The sequence below is a fragment of the Phascolarctos cinereus genome, unplaced genomic scaffold, assembly GCF_003287225.1.
Source record: "Phascolarctos cinereus isolate Bilbo 61053 unplaced genomic scaffold, phaCin_HiC Scaffold_5;HRSCAF=322, whole genome shotgun sequence".
NCBI lineage: Eukaryota > Metazoa > Chordata > Mammalia > Diprotodontia > Phascolarctidae > Phascolarctos > Phascolarctos cinereus.
The window spans coordinates 59,877,688-59,895,396 of NW_027555958.1; the positions used below are offsets into that span (position 1 = coordinate 59,877,688).

At 36.0% G+C, this 17,709-nt stretch overlaps 1 protein-coding gene across 2 annotated transcripts in view; it reads left to right on the top strand.

Moving 5' to 3' along the window:
* The window catches only part of WDR47 (WD repeat domain 47), a 75,137-nt gene that overhangs the window by 43,035 nt on the left and 14,393 nt on the right, over nucleotides 1-17,709 (top strand). For both annotated transcript variants that reach the window (XM_021000540.2, XM_021000543.2), the window contains exons 7-13: nucleotides 828-1,006; nucleotides 6,152-6,409; nucleotides 7,467-7,542; nucleotides 8,439-8,596; nucleotides 10,045-10,214; nucleotides 11,158-11,328; nucleotides 15,818-15,949. In XM_021000540.2, the coding sequence (XP_020856199.1) occupies nucleotides 828-1,006; nucleotides 6,152-6,409; nucleotides 7,467-7,542; nucleotides 8,439-8,596; nucleotides 10,045-10,214; nucleotides 11,158-11,328; nucleotides 15,818-15,949 (1,144 nt within the window). The remainder of the gene's footprint in view (nucleotides 1-827; nucleotides 1,007-6,151; nucleotides 6,410-7,466; nucleotides 7,543-8,438; nucleotides 8,597-10,044; nucleotides 10,215-11,157; nucleotides 11,329-15,817; nucleotides 15,950-17,709) is intronic.

Genomic DNA, 17,709 nt, shown 5'->3' on the forward strand with positions numbered 1-17,709 from the left:
CTAGAGCTGATCATTTTGTTTTGAGATGCCTGCAGTGCACCTGACCTGTTAACTGGTATATAGCCATCCCAGAGCAGGGTAGGCCTGTTATGACCGTAGAACAGAACCCATCTTGGTAATAGAATCTTTTGTTGCCAACAATAGAGTCTAGTAAATATTAATCCACATTCAGTACCTTTCTGCTAGATGTTGTATAACATTGTTGCCAATAGAAAGACTGAAATAGTTTAACTTTTTTTTCTTTTTGTTTTTAGAAGTCATTTGAAACCATACTAAAATACTTCTTAGGGGTGAAGTTTTGCAAGGTTTGCTGTCTGGAATAACTAAGGAATTTTAATGCTTAAATTAAGCATGTTGAAGACTATCGAAACATTTTGTGAAATAGTAATATCCTTTGTATAAAAAATTAAGCTTGTAAATCATAATCAGTAAAAGATAAGCTTATAATTGCTTTTTCTATCAGTTTGAGCCATCTGGATTTTCTTGTTAGATCTCTCTTATGACCATGAGCTTATATATATATATATATTTTAGATGGTTAATTGGGGTTGGGGGTTTAGTCTGTGACCTAGGAGTAGACCAAAGCTAATTGGCCTACTTGAATATTGAGCCATACTCTTGGCCTTACTGGTATGCTGATATTCTGTATAGAACAATATAGTCAATATTTAATATGTTTGACAACTAAACATATTAAATCAGTAAATTTAATAGTAAATTTATTGTAATATTTATTATACTTAAGTTATTACTAGTAGTTTTATTAGGTATATGTCATAGTCTTTTAAAATGTATTAATTTTAATATGATATCCTAATTTTTTTAAGCTTCGTGATTCAACGGAACAGTTTCAAGAATATTATAGGCAGAGATTGCGCTATCAGCAGCATTTAGAACAGAAGGAACAGCAACGACAAATTTACCAGCAAATGCTACTTGAAGGAGGTGTAAATCAGGAAGATGGTTCTGATCAGCAACAGAATCTCACTGAGCAGTTCCTTAATAGGTTGGTTTTTTGGACAGTTCTTTCCATTTTAAAAAAGTTAACTGATTTTTTACAAAGTAAAAGTGTGTAATGACTTTTATTAATATAGTTAAAAATTTTGAGGTTCTTATATCTTGCTTCCAATAATTTCTTGTGTCTTAAAGATCCTTATGTTACAGATTTGCTCACACTCACCAAGCTCCTATTCCTCTTGTCTCTTTATCCAGGCACACTCTTTTCTAATAGTGAAGATTATGGCTCAGGACTGTGCCATTCAGAATCACATCTTTCAGGGCTTTGTCACTACTGTCCTTGGGTGCCTATATTGTTTCATGGGAGGGTATCGGGATTTAAAACCCAATGAGCCTTAGGGCTTGGTGTATCAGTGGAGTACATCATCCTCTATTTTGCCCTCCTATCCACTTTTTCTACACTTCCACAATTTCACCAGGCTTCTGCCTCTGGCTAAATCACCTTAAGCACTAACACTCTGGAAGCTTTCCCAAGTCAGGATAACCAGTGGCTAGAAGATGACTTGGTACTCTTTTCTGACCTGGGGAGTAATTAACAATTATCACTAGCTATGAGTACTTTTCACCTTCTTTAAACGGTACCTACCTATCAAGCTAGGTAACCATAGAACCAAATATCTTACAGAATTTTACAGAGTCATCTACTCTGATCCCTCCCTTTAGCTAAATCATTCAAAACCCATTTAGCCTTCTTTTAAAATATCATCAGGGACAAAAATCAGTTACTAGTGCTTTTTCCTTTCCTTCAGTTGCCTTGTTTCTATTAATCTCTATACATGTCGTTATGTGTTTTTTGCCATCTGACCCCTCGTACCCCCAATCCCTAATAGAATGTAATTTCTTTGAATGTAGGGCTTTTTTGTCTTTGTATCCCCAGTGCCTAGCACAGTGCCTTGAACACATGATTGGCATTTTATTAAGTGATTGATAAAGTTCAATTCATTGAATTCTATGAATTCTTTTGTAGTATAATCTAGTTTAATGCTGTCGGGAAATATATTCAGCATTGCTTATACTTAGAGACTTATAACTATGGCAAGAAACAGTTAAAATATTGCTATCCTTAGAATAACCATGTTTATACATTAGAATGGCTATATTATTCCTCAACAATTTTTTCTTTTTAATTTTAATTTAATCTTATCTAACAAATTTTCCAATTCTTTAATAATTTTATTTGTTCTTCCACAGACCTTCTAAATGTTTTGTATGTCTTACTGTGTCCAAAAAGGATGCAGTGCTTTATTAAAAGGCCTGATTAAAATTTAGTTTAATATATTCTTAACTTGGGGGTCTGTGAACTTTTTAGAAAAAAATTTGATAAAACTTTACTTCAGTATATTTTATTTCTTTTTGTAATCCTATGTATTTTATTTTATGCATTAAAAGCGTTATTCTCACTGAGGAGTCCATAGGCTTTACCAGACTGCCAAAGGGGTCCATGACACACAAAAAAATTAAGAAGCCCTGGTTTAGTGGAAGAATATTTTCCTGGTTCCTGCCATTCTATCATGCCAGATATCCTGTATGGTCTCCAGCTTCTCTCAGGAAGAAAAGAAATGCTTTTCCTTCACACACAAGTCTGCTGCTCTTGAAGGAAGCAGAGAAAACATCATTCCATTATGCCAGGTCTCCTACATAGTTTCCAGCCTCTCTTGGGAAGAGGAAAACCTCCATTCCATCACCAGATTTCACCCTTTCAGAGTAGAGGACAAAGGATATTCCATCAAGTCTGTAGCCTGGTCCCTGCACAGGGGGAAGGGGAGTAACACCTTTTACTAACACCATTCCTTCAGCTCCAGTCACTTTCCTTCTCTCCTGAAGCTGCCTAAGACCCTAAGGAATTCCATCCTGCAGTCAAAACTTACACGGACAACGAAAACCTACCTGAACTTGTTCTTCAGTGATTAAGAACTTCCTCTTGGTTACACCATTCCCATCTCAGTAATTTTGAACTTCCAGCTATTATTCAAACCCCTTTTTCTCCCTCCCCCAAGACTATTTTGCACTCACTAGAAATTGTAGGAAAAAAATGGAATAATATATTCTGAACAGCAAAGGACTCTAAGATGCAACCTCAAATCACAGACCCTACAAACTTGAGCCTATTCACCAAGGGAAAAAGATGATTATGAGGAGTAAGAGCCCAGGCTGCTACTGCAGCAGAAGAAAACGGTAATACAAGACAAAGGGATACAGGACAGAGAGCCCAGAAGAGACACAAGCAGCAAGAGTCAAGTTGGTGGTTGTGCTGCTGCCCGAGTAGGGGCTCCTTGTGCAAACCCCTAACCCAGGAGGAGGAGGAGGTAGTAGTTAATGGCCCACGAGCAAGAGGCTGTGCCTTTGTGAAGATATCATTTAACTAGGCTCTGTCAGAGGATGCCAAGTAAGGAGTTAGCTTCACATTCAGAAATGTGAAGCAGTCAGTAAATGGTATAGGGATTTGAGTAAAAGGAAGAGATATCCAGGAAAAGGGAGTTTTCACCAGAGCAGCTGGTGATTTTAGTTAACACAATTTGGGTGGACAGAAGGTTGGGCTAGTTAGACGGAAGAATTTTGTAGCCATAGGGTAGAATTAGCCATAGGACAGGAGGCAGAAAAGAAATAAAGACATGAAAAATCCACAAATTAGATAATTATTCCTCATTAAGCAAAGCTTCACTATACGAGATTTTTGTTTTATTTTTTTAGCATCAACATTATCTTTGACTCACTTAAATTGTGACTCATTCTGTTGGATCCCTTGCTTCTGTGACTTGTGTTTAATTACTTTAGTCATGACCTGGTTTATAGCTGTGTAATTCATTTTTTGTCCCTATAGTGTTCTTCTCCCTTTTGAATTAACCGTTTTTGATAAACTTCTGTCTTGCCAAAGTTATTTTGAAATTAGTTTCATCATTTTAGAAGTAGCAATGACACTGAATTTGAGGATTCATAAACAATGCTTTAACAATTAATTTAATTGTTTTACTACTTGATAAAATAATGCTGGACCAAGGACTGTGGGACCCTATGATATGCACCATTAGGCTGATGTTATCTCTTAATTATTCTTCTCTTTATATACAGTACTGAAACTAACTGTTGTCTTATGGCTTATTTCATAACAGAATATGCATGTATTATTCCATTCTTCCAATATAACATCTGTTTCCAACTCAGCCTATAGAAATTCAACTAATTTTATTTAATGTGTTGGTTACTATTAATAGTTTTGTGCTGTTCTAGAAATTTGCAAACATCATAGCTGATTTTTTCCACAATCTTTTCCCCCAGATAATATATTCTTATTTAGTAGTTTGATATTTCATGCAATTGTTATATCATTGAGGTGAGTATTCCTTATAATAGGTACGTTGCAGCCTATTCATGCCTTCTCATCTCCTGTTATTTTTGTTCATGTTCTTCCATACATCTGCCAAGTGGGGTAACTGATTTAAGAGTTTGTGGATTATCAGATTCCTCATCTCTAATTTTCCCACTTCACTACCTGCCTTAATTGAAAGTATTAGCTACTATGTAGCAATTTATCTTCTTTTTCTTTATTTTTTAAAGAAAGTTTTGTTATTCTTTTTCATTTACATGACTGCCACTTCCTAATGGCTTCCTCTCCCACATCTAAGAGAACCCTGTCTTGTAATGAAGTGTAGTGCTTACTACTTTGTAGAATATTCTAATTTAAAGAGATAAAATTTATTCTGTGCCAGTGAACAAGTGGGCAGCTAGGTAGCACATTGGATAGAGTGTTAGACCTGAGTCAGGAAGACTCATCTTCCTGAGTTAAAATCTGGCCTCAGACATTTACTAGTTGTGTGAACCTGGGCAAGTCACTTAACTCTGCCTCAGTTTCTCATCTATAAAATGAGGTGGAGAAGGAAATGGCAAACTATTCCAATATCTTTGCCAAGAAAGCCCCAAATGGGATCATGAAGAGTTGCATATGGCTGAAGTGACTGAATGATAACAAAAAATGAGTAAGCAGGCTTTAGTGAAAGACTTTGGTGAAAAAGACACCAAAGAATTCAGGAAGAGGAGATGAATTCAGATCAGATTTTGAAAAAAAGTGGGTGGGTTTTTTTTTCTTTTCTGTGTACTTTATTTTTTGCAATCTGTATTTCTTAATTTTCTTCCTTTTTAGTTTTTTGTGAGTAAATTGGAATTGGCTCTAGAATCCCTTCCATGCCCCTCTAAAAAAATAGATTTTATTTAATTCATTTTATTGACATCTTATTTTACCTCGACTGTGATAAAAAATTGTTAATACCAAATGTAATATTAACTGCCACTATCTCTTAATTGTCTCAGCAATGTCAGACTTCCAGTAATGCCCTTGCTGGCTGGAATCATGGTCTTGTGGTCCGAGGCCAGCTTATACTCACTTAGCAATCAGGATAGCTGGACCATAGGGTGGGAGTTTTCATTCCGAGAGTATTAAGTCTTCGAGAACTGAAGAAGTACAGTCTGGGCCAGCACACCTGCTATTGTACAGGTCTGGCCACCTTGGGGGACTTGATCATCTCAGTTTTGGAACTCTCACCCTGGGACTTAGATGTCCTGATAGAGTCCTTGAGCAAAAATTCTTACAACTCACTGTCTCAAACTAGTAGCACCAGACTGTCAGGCCAAGCTTCTAGCCGTGTACTATGGCCCTCATCTTGTTATCTGCTGTCTTGTACCAGAGCTAAGGATTACCTCTACATCATGATCAGGTGTTAGAATAAGATTTTAATTAAACCTTTAATTTTTGTTTGTTTTTTAACATTAATGTTATGCATGATATTAAGTGGGAAATTCTGTAACAAACTTTTATGTAAGAAAAGTGATGATAAAATGAAGGAAAATGTTTTGCTTTACAGTTAAATTTTTTTTACAGTTAAATTTTTAATATTATGATAGCATTCATTTTGAGAAATGTGATGTTACTTTGATGCTAATGCCATAAGAAATAATAATGATACCAGTTTTAAGTAAATTGGCTAATAATTGCTTTTTGTCAATGATTATCATTTTTTAATATGTAAACTTATTACAGATAACCTATGACAATTTTTTCTCTTTCCTTTCAAGGATTTTTTCCTTTTTGAAGTGATGAATATGACTGGGTTTTTTTTGTTTTGAAATGATTGTCTTACAGATCTATTCAAAAGCTTGGAGAATTGAATATTGGTATGGATAGTCTTGGTAATGAAGTATCAACACTTGGCAAACAATGTAATGGCAACAAAGGGAATGGATCTAACAACACTTCTGCAGCTAGTTTTGTAACACCTCCTCCAGAGTCTAATCAGAGGGTAGCACCAGATATACAAAATATGAATACCAGCACTCCTCTTAACCATGGATCAAATCATATTCCTCTTCTTGAAGAGTCACCTGTCCGTGGGAACCAAATGTAAGTATTTAGTTTGCTCACAACTGGAAATACTGCTGTAAAATTGGTAGGTAGCACTCTAGGAAGTACTTGATTGTTTCCCTTTTGGAAAGGGTGAAGAAGATGTGCACCTGGGCCTCTTCTGTCTCTACCCTTCCACTTCCGTTCACACATCTGAGACTAGCTCACTTTTAGCCTAAGGGCAGTATAATGGCCTTCAGTTCTGGGTAGCCTGTTCCCTAAAGGTTTTATGGAGTTGATATCAAACAGAAAGTTATTAGTTCAATCAAAGCCCCCAATTAAGAAAATTCCCAACATTCAAGCAGAGCTCTTTGTCCTAATTTAAAGCTTTGTTTCTCTCTAGCTAACTCTGTGTTTGAAGCAAAATCAGAATTCAGGAACTATTTAGGTAAAGAGGCAGGCAGTATATGTAAATAGTATCTATTATTGGACAGGCATTAGCAGGGGAAGTTGGGGAAAAAATAGAACTTTCCTCAGTCCCTGAAGAGATGAATCAACCTATAGTTTTGACCTGAGTCCTCTTTTATAAGATGTTTGTATGGCTTGAGGGTTCCCTTCTTTGTTCAGTCCTCTTTACAGTTTCTCTTTTCAGTTGCCTCCATACCACTGATTCTTTTCTAGCTTGTCTTCTTCAAGTCTCAGGCAGGTCTGGGAAAGCCAGTTCTTCACTGTTCCTCAGTTCTTGGAACCCCTAATCCTTTCTCCAAGTCTGTCTCTTACAGACTATGTATATCCCTTTAAGAGCTCCCAAGTGTAACTCAAGTCCGCCTTGTGACTTAATAATCACAGCAGTCCCAAATTTCTCTCAGGACTAAAAGGGAATGCTTTTCCCCTGAACTACAAATCTTAGTGTGCCAGTCAGTTCTCAAACCCATATTACATTGCTAACATTTAGCAGGAGGTTCTGGCCTGCTATAGCTGGAACAGTGGTAGACATGTGTGCTCAATAAATGTGCATTGACTGATCTAATAAAAATTAGAGATTGAAAACTATAAATTGATCTTATTTCTGTTCTGATTTTCAAAACACACTGAATTTGAATTCCTGTTCAAACAGCTCGACAGAACATTGTGTCATTCAGCCACATTTTTCAGATTCTTCAGGTGCTCTATCAAAGTCAAGAGGAGAAGAGGTAATATGTCTAAAATTTTTCATTTTAAAAAATATTAATAATTCAGTGTTCCTGCTTTGTTTAATTTATAATCTTTTGGTTTGAAGAATTTGCTGGTTGTTAAAGACAGTCATTATTATTAGCGTGTTGTGGTTATTTCACTGACTATTCGTTTCACTCCTACCTATTTTCCCTTTATCAACCTGGTGTGGCAAGCCATCACTTTTTTTACATGGTTGGATAGAAAATACAATAGGAATTTGTAATTATCAAAGAAGATAATAGAGCAAATATGATAATGTGTGTGAGGTGCTTTGCAAACCTTAAAGCAGTATATAAATTTGGGCAATTATTATGTAAATGAATGAGTTTTTTATATGTATCCCATAAAAATTCAAAGGACTAAAAAGTTATTACACAAAAATTAATTTTAAATATAAGAACAAAAATATTCAAAGTATAAAAAATATTCACAATAAATTTTGGAGAGGTATTTTGCAATTACTTGGAGATATCTATGTTAACCCTCAATCTTTATGCCTCCAACCTCTAAAAATAAAAAATACTGCTATTTTAGTTTTCGTAGAATTTTACTTATATTCTCAGGTTGCTATTCCTGATTTGAAAAAATTTTAAAAACCCTCAATTTGGTGATATACATTTGTTCCTATATCTTGTTATCGTGAAGAAGAAATAAGATGTTTTGAAAAAACATGAATATTTCTGAGCTTAGTTTACTTGTAAGGAAAGAAAAGCAAAGTATAAAAATGAGGGAAATTTGAGCCTTAGACAATGAAAACATCTGAGACTAGTTAATTGAGCCTTATGATAATAAGATAGGCATCATACCATAACATACAGTTGAAATACATTTAAAACTGAATATGTATTTAATTGTTAAAACATTACTCCCACAGGGTGACAAGTCAAAGAAGCAGTTTGTTTGTATTAACACCTTAGAAGACACACAAGCTGTTCGAGCAGTGGCTTTTCATCCAGTGGGTAGTCTGTATGCTGTTGGCTCAAATTCAAAAACTTTGAGAGTATGTGCCTATCCAGAAGTCATTGATCCTAGGTTTGTATAAATGATGACAATCAAAAAGATATTTATCACTGTTTTGATATTTTAGGTGTCACATTGGCCCTTCTCAACTGTCATTGTCATTCTTTTACTTTGTTAGGCTTCCACTTTGGTTTTTTTAATCAGCTATTTTGTGTTTTTTGCAAATAAAAAATTTATTTAGAGACACCTGAAATAGATGTGTATGATTAACTCTGTAAAAAAAAAATCATCATAAGGATGTATTTTAGGTGACCATTTTAAAATGCCATTTATGCCTTTATAATACATGTGGGTTCAAGTGACCATATCAGACAGAATAATAACAATAACAATAGTAATGGGCTGATAGATTGCACACAGTGGGTAGAGTGCTGGGCCTGGAGTCAGGAAGACTCAAATTCAGATTCAGCCTCAGACACTAGCTATGTGACCTTGGGCAAGTCACTTAATCTTGTTTGCCTCAGTTTCCTCATCTGTAAAATGAACTGGAGAAGGAAATGGAAAAGGAAATAGTATCTTTGCCAAGAAAATCCCAAAGGTCACAAAAAGCTGGACACCGCTGAAACAACTAAACAACAACAAAAATAATTTATATTTATGTAGCATTGCATTTTAAGGTCTGCTACTCTATTAGAGTATATACTGCCTGGTTTGCCCCTCCTTAGGGACCTCCTGGGGGCTCACCATATTGATGCCAGACTTAGTGTGGGCATCTAATTTGCTTAGCCCATCTGCAGTTCATAAATGATTGTTTATTTCATGTTTGTGGGGAAAAAATAGTATATGAAAGAGATGTGGTATCTTGTTTGGCATTTGTCTTTTTAAAACATATAATCTAATCATTTAAAAATTATTGTGGTAATAATTTTAAAAAATGGAAAAGAGGAGAGATATTTTGTTAGCTAGATGGCAGCTAAGTGGAATAGTAAATAGAGTTTTGGTCTCAGAGTCAGTAAGACCTGAGTTCAAATCCTGCCTCAGATGCTTACTAGCTGTGTGACTGAGCAAGTCAGTTAACCCAACTGAGTCTCAGTGTCTTCATCTATAAAATGGGAATACTAATAGCACCTACCTCACAGGATTGTTGTGAAGCTCAAATGAGACCATGGGTAAAGTGATGTACAAACCTTAAAGCACTATGTAAATGCTAATTATTACTTTTGTAATTTTTCATAGTATACCATATTTGCTCAGTGAGCCTTTAAGCCAGATGTGAATGAAAGAAAACTTTAAAGAGTCACCTAGGTTTTGAAATATCAAAAAAATTGTCAACTGAAGTCAAGTCTGATATGGTAGGATTGTTCTGATCCTTACATTATTTAGGAGCAATATTAAACCATAAATGAATTTTAATGTATTAATAAACATTATTTCACAAATTTATGAACAATTTATGAACAAGGAGAAAGTTTACAGCATATATTATAGTTACTGCATCATAGTTACTTTTCTCTTTCTAGTGCATATAGCTCTCCCAAGCAGCCAGTGGTACGTTTTAAGAGGAATAAGCATCATAAAGGATCAATCTACTGTGTGGCGTGGAGTCCTTGTGGGCAATTGTTAGCTACTGGCTCTAATGACAAATATGTCAAAGTACTACCTTTTAATGCGGAGACTTGTAATGCAACAGGTAGGGCACAAGAATTTATAGTAAGTCTGTATATTTTTAATTTCTCCATTGTGCCTCTGACAAAACACTTCATTTTATGCTTATTTTAACTGAAATTAAGGAACTTAACACATAGTTTTGATATTTTAATAACTTATGTCATGCTCATGTAACAGTGACGTTTTTTCATTCATAAACTTTAAATTTGACAAGATGCTGTTTGAGCCTGGATATATTGTTTTAAATAATTATCCAGGATTGTAGTAATAAGGAATTAGTTTACATCTGATTAATATTTATTTTCTTTTCTTCTTTTGGGTGAGACCTAAGAATGTAGCACCAGTGCCTTAAGTTTTCAGTTCCAGTGAGGTGAAAAAGGAGGGGAAAGGGAAGGAAGAGGAAAGAGGATCAATAATACTATTATAAAATGATTATGAGGACTAGCCTTAAAAGTTTGATCAAATCAAAAGGTGCTGTTAATTTGAGTCTTTTTTCCCAATGAACAATTTATCTTTTGCCATTGTATAATTTTTCTTCAACAATTATAAGAAATTAATGGCTTGATTTCTCAAGTTTGTATTGTTATAATTTATCCAGAGAAATGAATTGGATAGTAAAATCTAATTCTAAATGAAAAACAAACAAACAAACAAACCTTGGAGAACCCCAGCTATGTGTAGTGGGATGTATCAGATTTAAGAAAATTTCATAATCTCAAGTTATCACAATAATATGCAGCAGTCTTCCTTGAGTTCCTAAGATTTAGTGCAACCTCCTCAGATGAGGAAAAAGGTACCCAAAACAAGTTAAATGATTTTCATAAGGTTAAGCAGGTAATAGCAGAGCTGAGGTTAAATCTTAAACATCTGACTTCAAAATCAGTGTTCTTTTTCTCATATCATGCTGCCCTTATGCCATAGTTCTTATGTTTTTCTTTTTTCAAAATTTTAAATTACTGTTTCAGGACCTGATCTGGAATTCAGTATGCATGATGGGACCATTAGAGATTTGGCTTTTATGGAAGGTCCAGAAAGTGGTGGAGCTATTTTAATAAGTGCTGGAGCAGGAGATTGTAATATTTATACAACAGATTGTCAGCGAGGACAGGGCCTCCATGCTCTGAGTGGTCACACTGGTATGTAATACTTGATTTTAGTTGTTTTATGAGAGTTTTAAAAAGCATATTATAAAGTTGGTAACGATTAGAAAACATTAAAACACAAACTAGAATTTAAGAAAATATATATGTACACACACACACACACACACACATATATATATATATATATATATATATATATAACTGAAAACTTCTATTATTTGCAGTTTTTAAAAATTCATATATTAACTTTAACAAGAGAGCAGCCAAATCATGCATTTCTTTCATTTGTATATTTTTCTAGATTTTGTTACTGTTATTTTACTGTTTACATAGTTGTAGTCATGGTATGTTTTGGGGATTTCGTTTCTGTTTCTTCACTGTGTATTACTTCATATTAGTCTTAATATAGCTTTTATTCATATTTGCCCTTCCTTATAATATATTTTATTATTTTCTTATGCCATTATTTATTTAGTCATTCCCTAGTTGTTGGATACATGGGTTGTTTCAGGTTCAGTTGGTAAGCATTAGTAATCAGTAAAAATATTTATCAGTAAACATTTATCAAGCACCTGCTATGTGCCTGGCACCGTGCTAAAGCACAAAAAGAGACATATGATAGTCCCTGCCCCCAAGGGACTTACAATCTAATGGGGAGACAACGTGTAAGCAAATATACAAAGCAGGTTATATACAGGATAAATAAGAAGTAATTAACAGAGGAAAGGCAGTGGATTTAAGAGGGGCTGGGAAAGGCTTCCAGTGGAAGGTAGGATTTTAGTTAGGACTTAGAGCAGGCCTGTACAACATATGTCGCATGGGCCCCTTGCTACCTGCCATTTCCAGAGGCCAGCAAAAAATGTAGGGTTGCCACTGCACACTCGCTTCTGTTGGTCATGTGACCCACATCAACCAACCATCATTAGTCTGTCTCTAGTTTAACCTATCTGATGCCCGAAGAAGTTTAGACTGTTTTAATTTTGGTCCCTACCTACTGCCAAGTTGTGCAGGTCTGAAAGTCATTAGAGTAGAGGAGGAGAAACATTCCAGGCATGGAATAAAGCCAGAGAAAATTCCCGAGGCCATGGAACAGCCAGGAGGCCAGTGTGACTAGATCAGAAAGTACCTGGTAGGATATAAGATATGAGAAGACTTCACAGGTAGGAGGGAGGTAGGTTATGAAGGGCTTTGAATATCAAACACAGGGTTTTGTACTTGCTCCGAGAGGCAATAAGGAGCCACTGGAGTTGAGAGAGAGAGAGAGAGAGAGAGAGAGAGAGAGAGAGAGAGTGTCAGAGAGTCAGACCTGTGCTTTAGGAAAAGCACTTTGGTGACTGAATGAATTGTGGTGAGAAGAGCCTTAAGGCAGGCTGGCTCATTGACATCTATTGCAGTAATCCAGGTGTGAGGTGATGAGGGCCTGCAAGAGTAGGGGTAGGGTCAGAGGAGAGAAAGGGGAATATTTGAGAGATGTTGCAGAGGTGAAATCAATAGGCCTTGAAAATAGCTTGGAAGGGGTGGGAGGAGAGTGGGTGCTGTGAGATTTAGTGAGGAGTCTATGATTACTCCTAGGTTGTGAGCTTGAGGGACTGGGACCCAGATGGTGTTGATACAGAAGGTTAGGAGGGCAAGAAGGTTTAGGGGAAAAGATAATGAGTTCTGTTTTGAACATACTGAGCGTAAGGTATGTACGGGACGTGCAATTTGAGTAAATTCTTACTGTGTACCTGGCACTTTGCTGAGAGCCAGGAGCAAAAATAGAAACAGACAGTTCTTAGGTTACATTTTGATGGGGGAAGACAATATGAAAAGAAGCTGAAAGGGAAGGGTGGGTGGAGAAAGTAAGGGGGAATAGTAGAGTAAATTCAGAGAGTCAGGAGTGGAGCCTAGAGAAGAATGAAGACATGGCTGGCTTATGCACTTTTGTTAAAATGGAGTTGGGAGAAACCAGCCCATCAGAGGAAGGAGTCACTGGAACAATATGTACTTCTAGTATGAAAAGTTCAGGTGTGGAGTGAATTTCCATAAGGAAGATTCTGCTTTGGCATGATAGAGAAAGTCTGGAGAGGAGGGTTAGAGTGTAGCCCCTGTTGCTGACCTGCTGGTCTTTAGCCAGCTCTCTCAGAAGCTTTCCAAAACAAAAATAACAAATAGATTTTTTTTTGCTATGATGAATAATGCTACTAGAATAATTTTGTACAGTTAGGTCCTTTCCCCCCCTGATGATGGCATCATAGAATCATACATCAAATCCTTAGGGTGTACGTTTAATAAGGGAAATTACTTTGATGTCTGTTTTATTGTGCAATTGTGATAATGAGTACATTTCATCTGAAGAGACTTCTCTGTTTTAAGATATACTTTACTAAATTGTGAAATTTGACTAATGCTGTAGTGTTAATTTTTTCTAATTAATTTCCATTAATTAGGCTTGTGTGTTTTGCTATCAGTATTTGGTGCTCATAATGAATGATTATCATGAAGCATTGTGAGATCCTAGGGTACAGTTTGACTAAAGAAAGATTATTCAGTTATCATCTTTATACAGATGGTCTTTCTCCTGAGTTCCAGTCTTTCATTACCAATATGCCTTTTGTACATTTCCAACTAGATGTCTGGTAGGCATCTGAAATTCAACATGTCCAAGCAGAAGTCGTTGTCTTTCCCTTCTTACTCTTGCCTTTTTACTGTTGAGGGCACCACTGTTCTCCAAGTTTCCTAGGCTTGCAACCTCACTGTCATTCTCAGTTTACTTTCATTCTGTGTATCCATTCTGTGACTACATCTAGTCATTTCTACCTTCACATCTCTTGCATTTACATATCCTTTCCTACATTCATACAACAGCCACCCTATTTCAAGACCTTACCACTCTCACTAGGATTATTGCAGTAGCTTTCTACTTGGTCTCCCTTAAGTCCTTCCTTAAGGAGGGGCAGTTAGGTGGTACAGTGGATAGAGGGATGGGCCTGGAGTTAGGAAGACTCATCTTCCTGAGTTCAAATCTGGCCTCAAACACTTACTAGTGTGACCCTGGGCAAGTCACTTAATCCTGTTTTTTTGCCTCAGTTTCTTCATCTGTAAAATGAGCTGGAGAAGGAAATGGCAAACCACTCCAGTATCTTTGCCAAGAAAACTTATATGGGGTCACAGAGAGTCAGACCTGACTGTAAAACAACTAAATAACAACAAAAAGTTCCTCCCCTTTTCAATCCATCCTCTACACAGTTGCCAAAGTTATTTTCCTAAATTTCAGATCTGACCGTGTCATCTCCTACTTAGTAAAATCTGGTGGCTCCTTCTTACCTTTAAGTTTAGACAGAAAGCTCTCTGTCTTTTAAAGGTCTTCAAAACTTGGCCCCTTCTTATCTTTCCAGGCTTCTTACACTTGACTTCCTTCCATGCAATCTATAATCCAGCCACACTGGCCTACTTGCCCTTTCTTACAAAGGGCATTCTCTCTTCAGTCTTTGTGCTTTTGTGCTAACTGCTCTTCATCCCTGGAATGTTCTCCATCTTCACCTTCACCTTTTATCTTCTCTGGATTCCTTCAGGCCTTGGCTCAAATGTTACCTTCTTTAGGAGGTCTTCCATTTCCCCCCAGCTGCTAATGCCTTGCCCTCTCACCCATTCTGTCTACGCCATATAAATTTTGTTTACACCTAATTGTTTACATGTCTCCTCTACTAGAATGTGAGCTCCTTGAGATCAGGAACTAGTGTTCTGTTTCTTTCCATTCCCAGCATTAGCACAGCGTCTGGCAATAAGACAGTAAAGCTTGTTGACTAACTCATGAATAATATTGTTACTATTACTACTGCTATAGTGTTTTAAAGTTCACAAATCACTTTACACACATAATCCTATCTGAGTGTCACACCATTGCTATGAGGCTGAATACAAGTGTTATCCACATTTTAAAAATGAAGAAACTGGGGCACAGAAAGATTAAGTGATTTTCCAAGATCACACAACTAACTGTCAGGCAGGATTCAGCCTGAGGACTTTCTGATTCTTAGTTTAGCACTATCCGTTCTGTCACGATATCTTCTGTTAACATCATGTTTAGTGTTTTATATATATTACTTCAAAGGCCTAGGTTGTCACCAGTATAGTTATTCACTTTGCTGATTTAGATCATAACCTGTCAGTATATTACTATGTGGCTTTCATGATTCTGATTTTAAAAAATCATAATGGGATAACTCATCAGGTGAACTACCTAGGCTCAATCTTCAGTAGTAGGTATTCTGTCCATCACTAGGCTTTCTGGTGGCATCACCTTCCACTATACAGTGTCACCTCCACACCTGGACAGGACAGCAGAATGTAGGATTTTTATGTAGGGTTGTGTCTATTATTGCATTGTAGTTGTTTGAAAATTGTTTAACCACATTTGAGACACATGGCAAATCACTATTAGAATAGTCCTATCCATTCCCAGTTACTGAGTACTGAGTTTTATCTGTGTTGGAGAGAGTTTTATTTTACTAACCTGCTATATGATCTTTTTTACACACAGGTCATATTTTAGCACTTTATACTTGGAGCGGATGGATGATTGCATCTGGTTCCCAAGATAAGACTGTTAGATTCTGGGACCTTCGAGTACCAAGCTGTGTTCGGGTTGTTGGCACAACATTCCATGGAACTGGTAGGTTTTTCTTGAACCTAACTGAATAATTGTATATAATATCAGAATTTTAAAATTTACTCTGAATTTTTTTATTCCTGTTTTTAATGATGGGAATGATAATGTTAATACTTCATGTTCCTATATCTCTTTAAATTTTTTCTAAGTGTTTTCACTTTTCTTGAGGGTCCTTTCCAGCTTTCAGTGATTCCCCCTGACTATGACATTTTTCTTCATAATAATTCTTTGAGATAAGTAGGGCAGTTGTTATCACTGAGTGTAGAGAAGTTAAGGGCCTTGCATGAGGTCCCAAAGGAAGTTTGTCACAAAACTACTACTAAAACTTAGACCTTTTGATTCTTAGGTAAGTGTTTTTCTGATGACCAGATGATCCACATAATTGAAAGTAATAATAATGATAATAACTTATTTATATAGTGTATTAAGGTCTAAGAAGTATCTCCTTTTCTCATTTGAAACTCACCACAATCCAATGAAGTAAGTACTGCAAGTATTTCTCCATTTTACAGATGAGTAAACTGAGTTGGCTCACACACCTAGCACATATCAGAAGTGGGATTTGAATTCAGATCTTGGAGACTCTAAGTCCAGCACTCTGTGACAATTTCTCATCTTATTAACTTTTATATTAATATTGTCCTCTGTAGTTAACATGCTATTTATCACTTTCCTTTCATTGGCAAACTTCTACCTCTGCTGCCTTGACCTTTTTTAACTACCCCATCTCCTTAAATTTCAACAATCTGACTTGTCTCCCTTTCCCGCTTTGAAACAGAACTCTTGATTGTCATCAGTAAACTCCTGATCACCAAATCCAGTGGACTTTTCTCTGAATTCTCTTATGTTTTTAGCAATTTTCTTTGCTTATTTGTACCCTCCTTGACACTCTTGAACCCTTAGTTTCAGTGTTGGTATAGGAATACTATGCTATTTTTCCTGCCATCCCTGATCACTTTTCTATTTTCTTCATTGGCATCTCTTTCTTCCTGCAAATGTAAACATTTCCCAAGGTTTGGTCCTTGGACTTCTGCTTTTCCCTATATATGCTTTCTTGGCTATTTTATCTATGTCCACAATTTTGATTATTACCTCTGTAGAGACAACCTTTAAATCTATATCTTCTGTCTTAATTTTTGTCCCAGATTTCATTGTTGCATTTCTAATCATGTTGAATTTTTCCATGTGGATGCCCCCGAGTCATCTTTTCCTTAACGTGTCTAAAACAACGCTTCCTGGCTTTCCTATTTCTGTTACTGGTAATAGTCACCCAGGTCTTAAATCTTGCAGTAGTTTTGATAGCTTTCTCTTCTAACCAGTTGCTAAGTATTACTGTCTCTTCAAAATGTCTTAAGTGTGACCCTTTCCTTTCCATCTTTACTACTAGCACTCTAATTCAGGAATATTTTCACCCTTTACCTGTATTTTCTTTTACAAACTTTTACTACTGACTCTAATTTTTACTTTCTCTGTTTCATAATATGTGTGATTATAAAGCTAATTTTCTAAAAACACAGCTTTTATCATCTCACTCTTAGAAATATTGAGTGGTTACTTTTTTCTGCAAATAAAATGTAGGCTCTTTAGCCTCACTTTCCAAGATTTGTATCATCAAGCCTCTGTTTACCCTCACAGAATTATTTCCTACTCCCATCATAAACCTACCAGCTAAATAAATGCTTGGTAATTGAAAAAATGAATTAAAAGAATAAATAAATCTAATAGCTAAACTAGTGTTTTTACTCTCCTCCAAATATATCTTT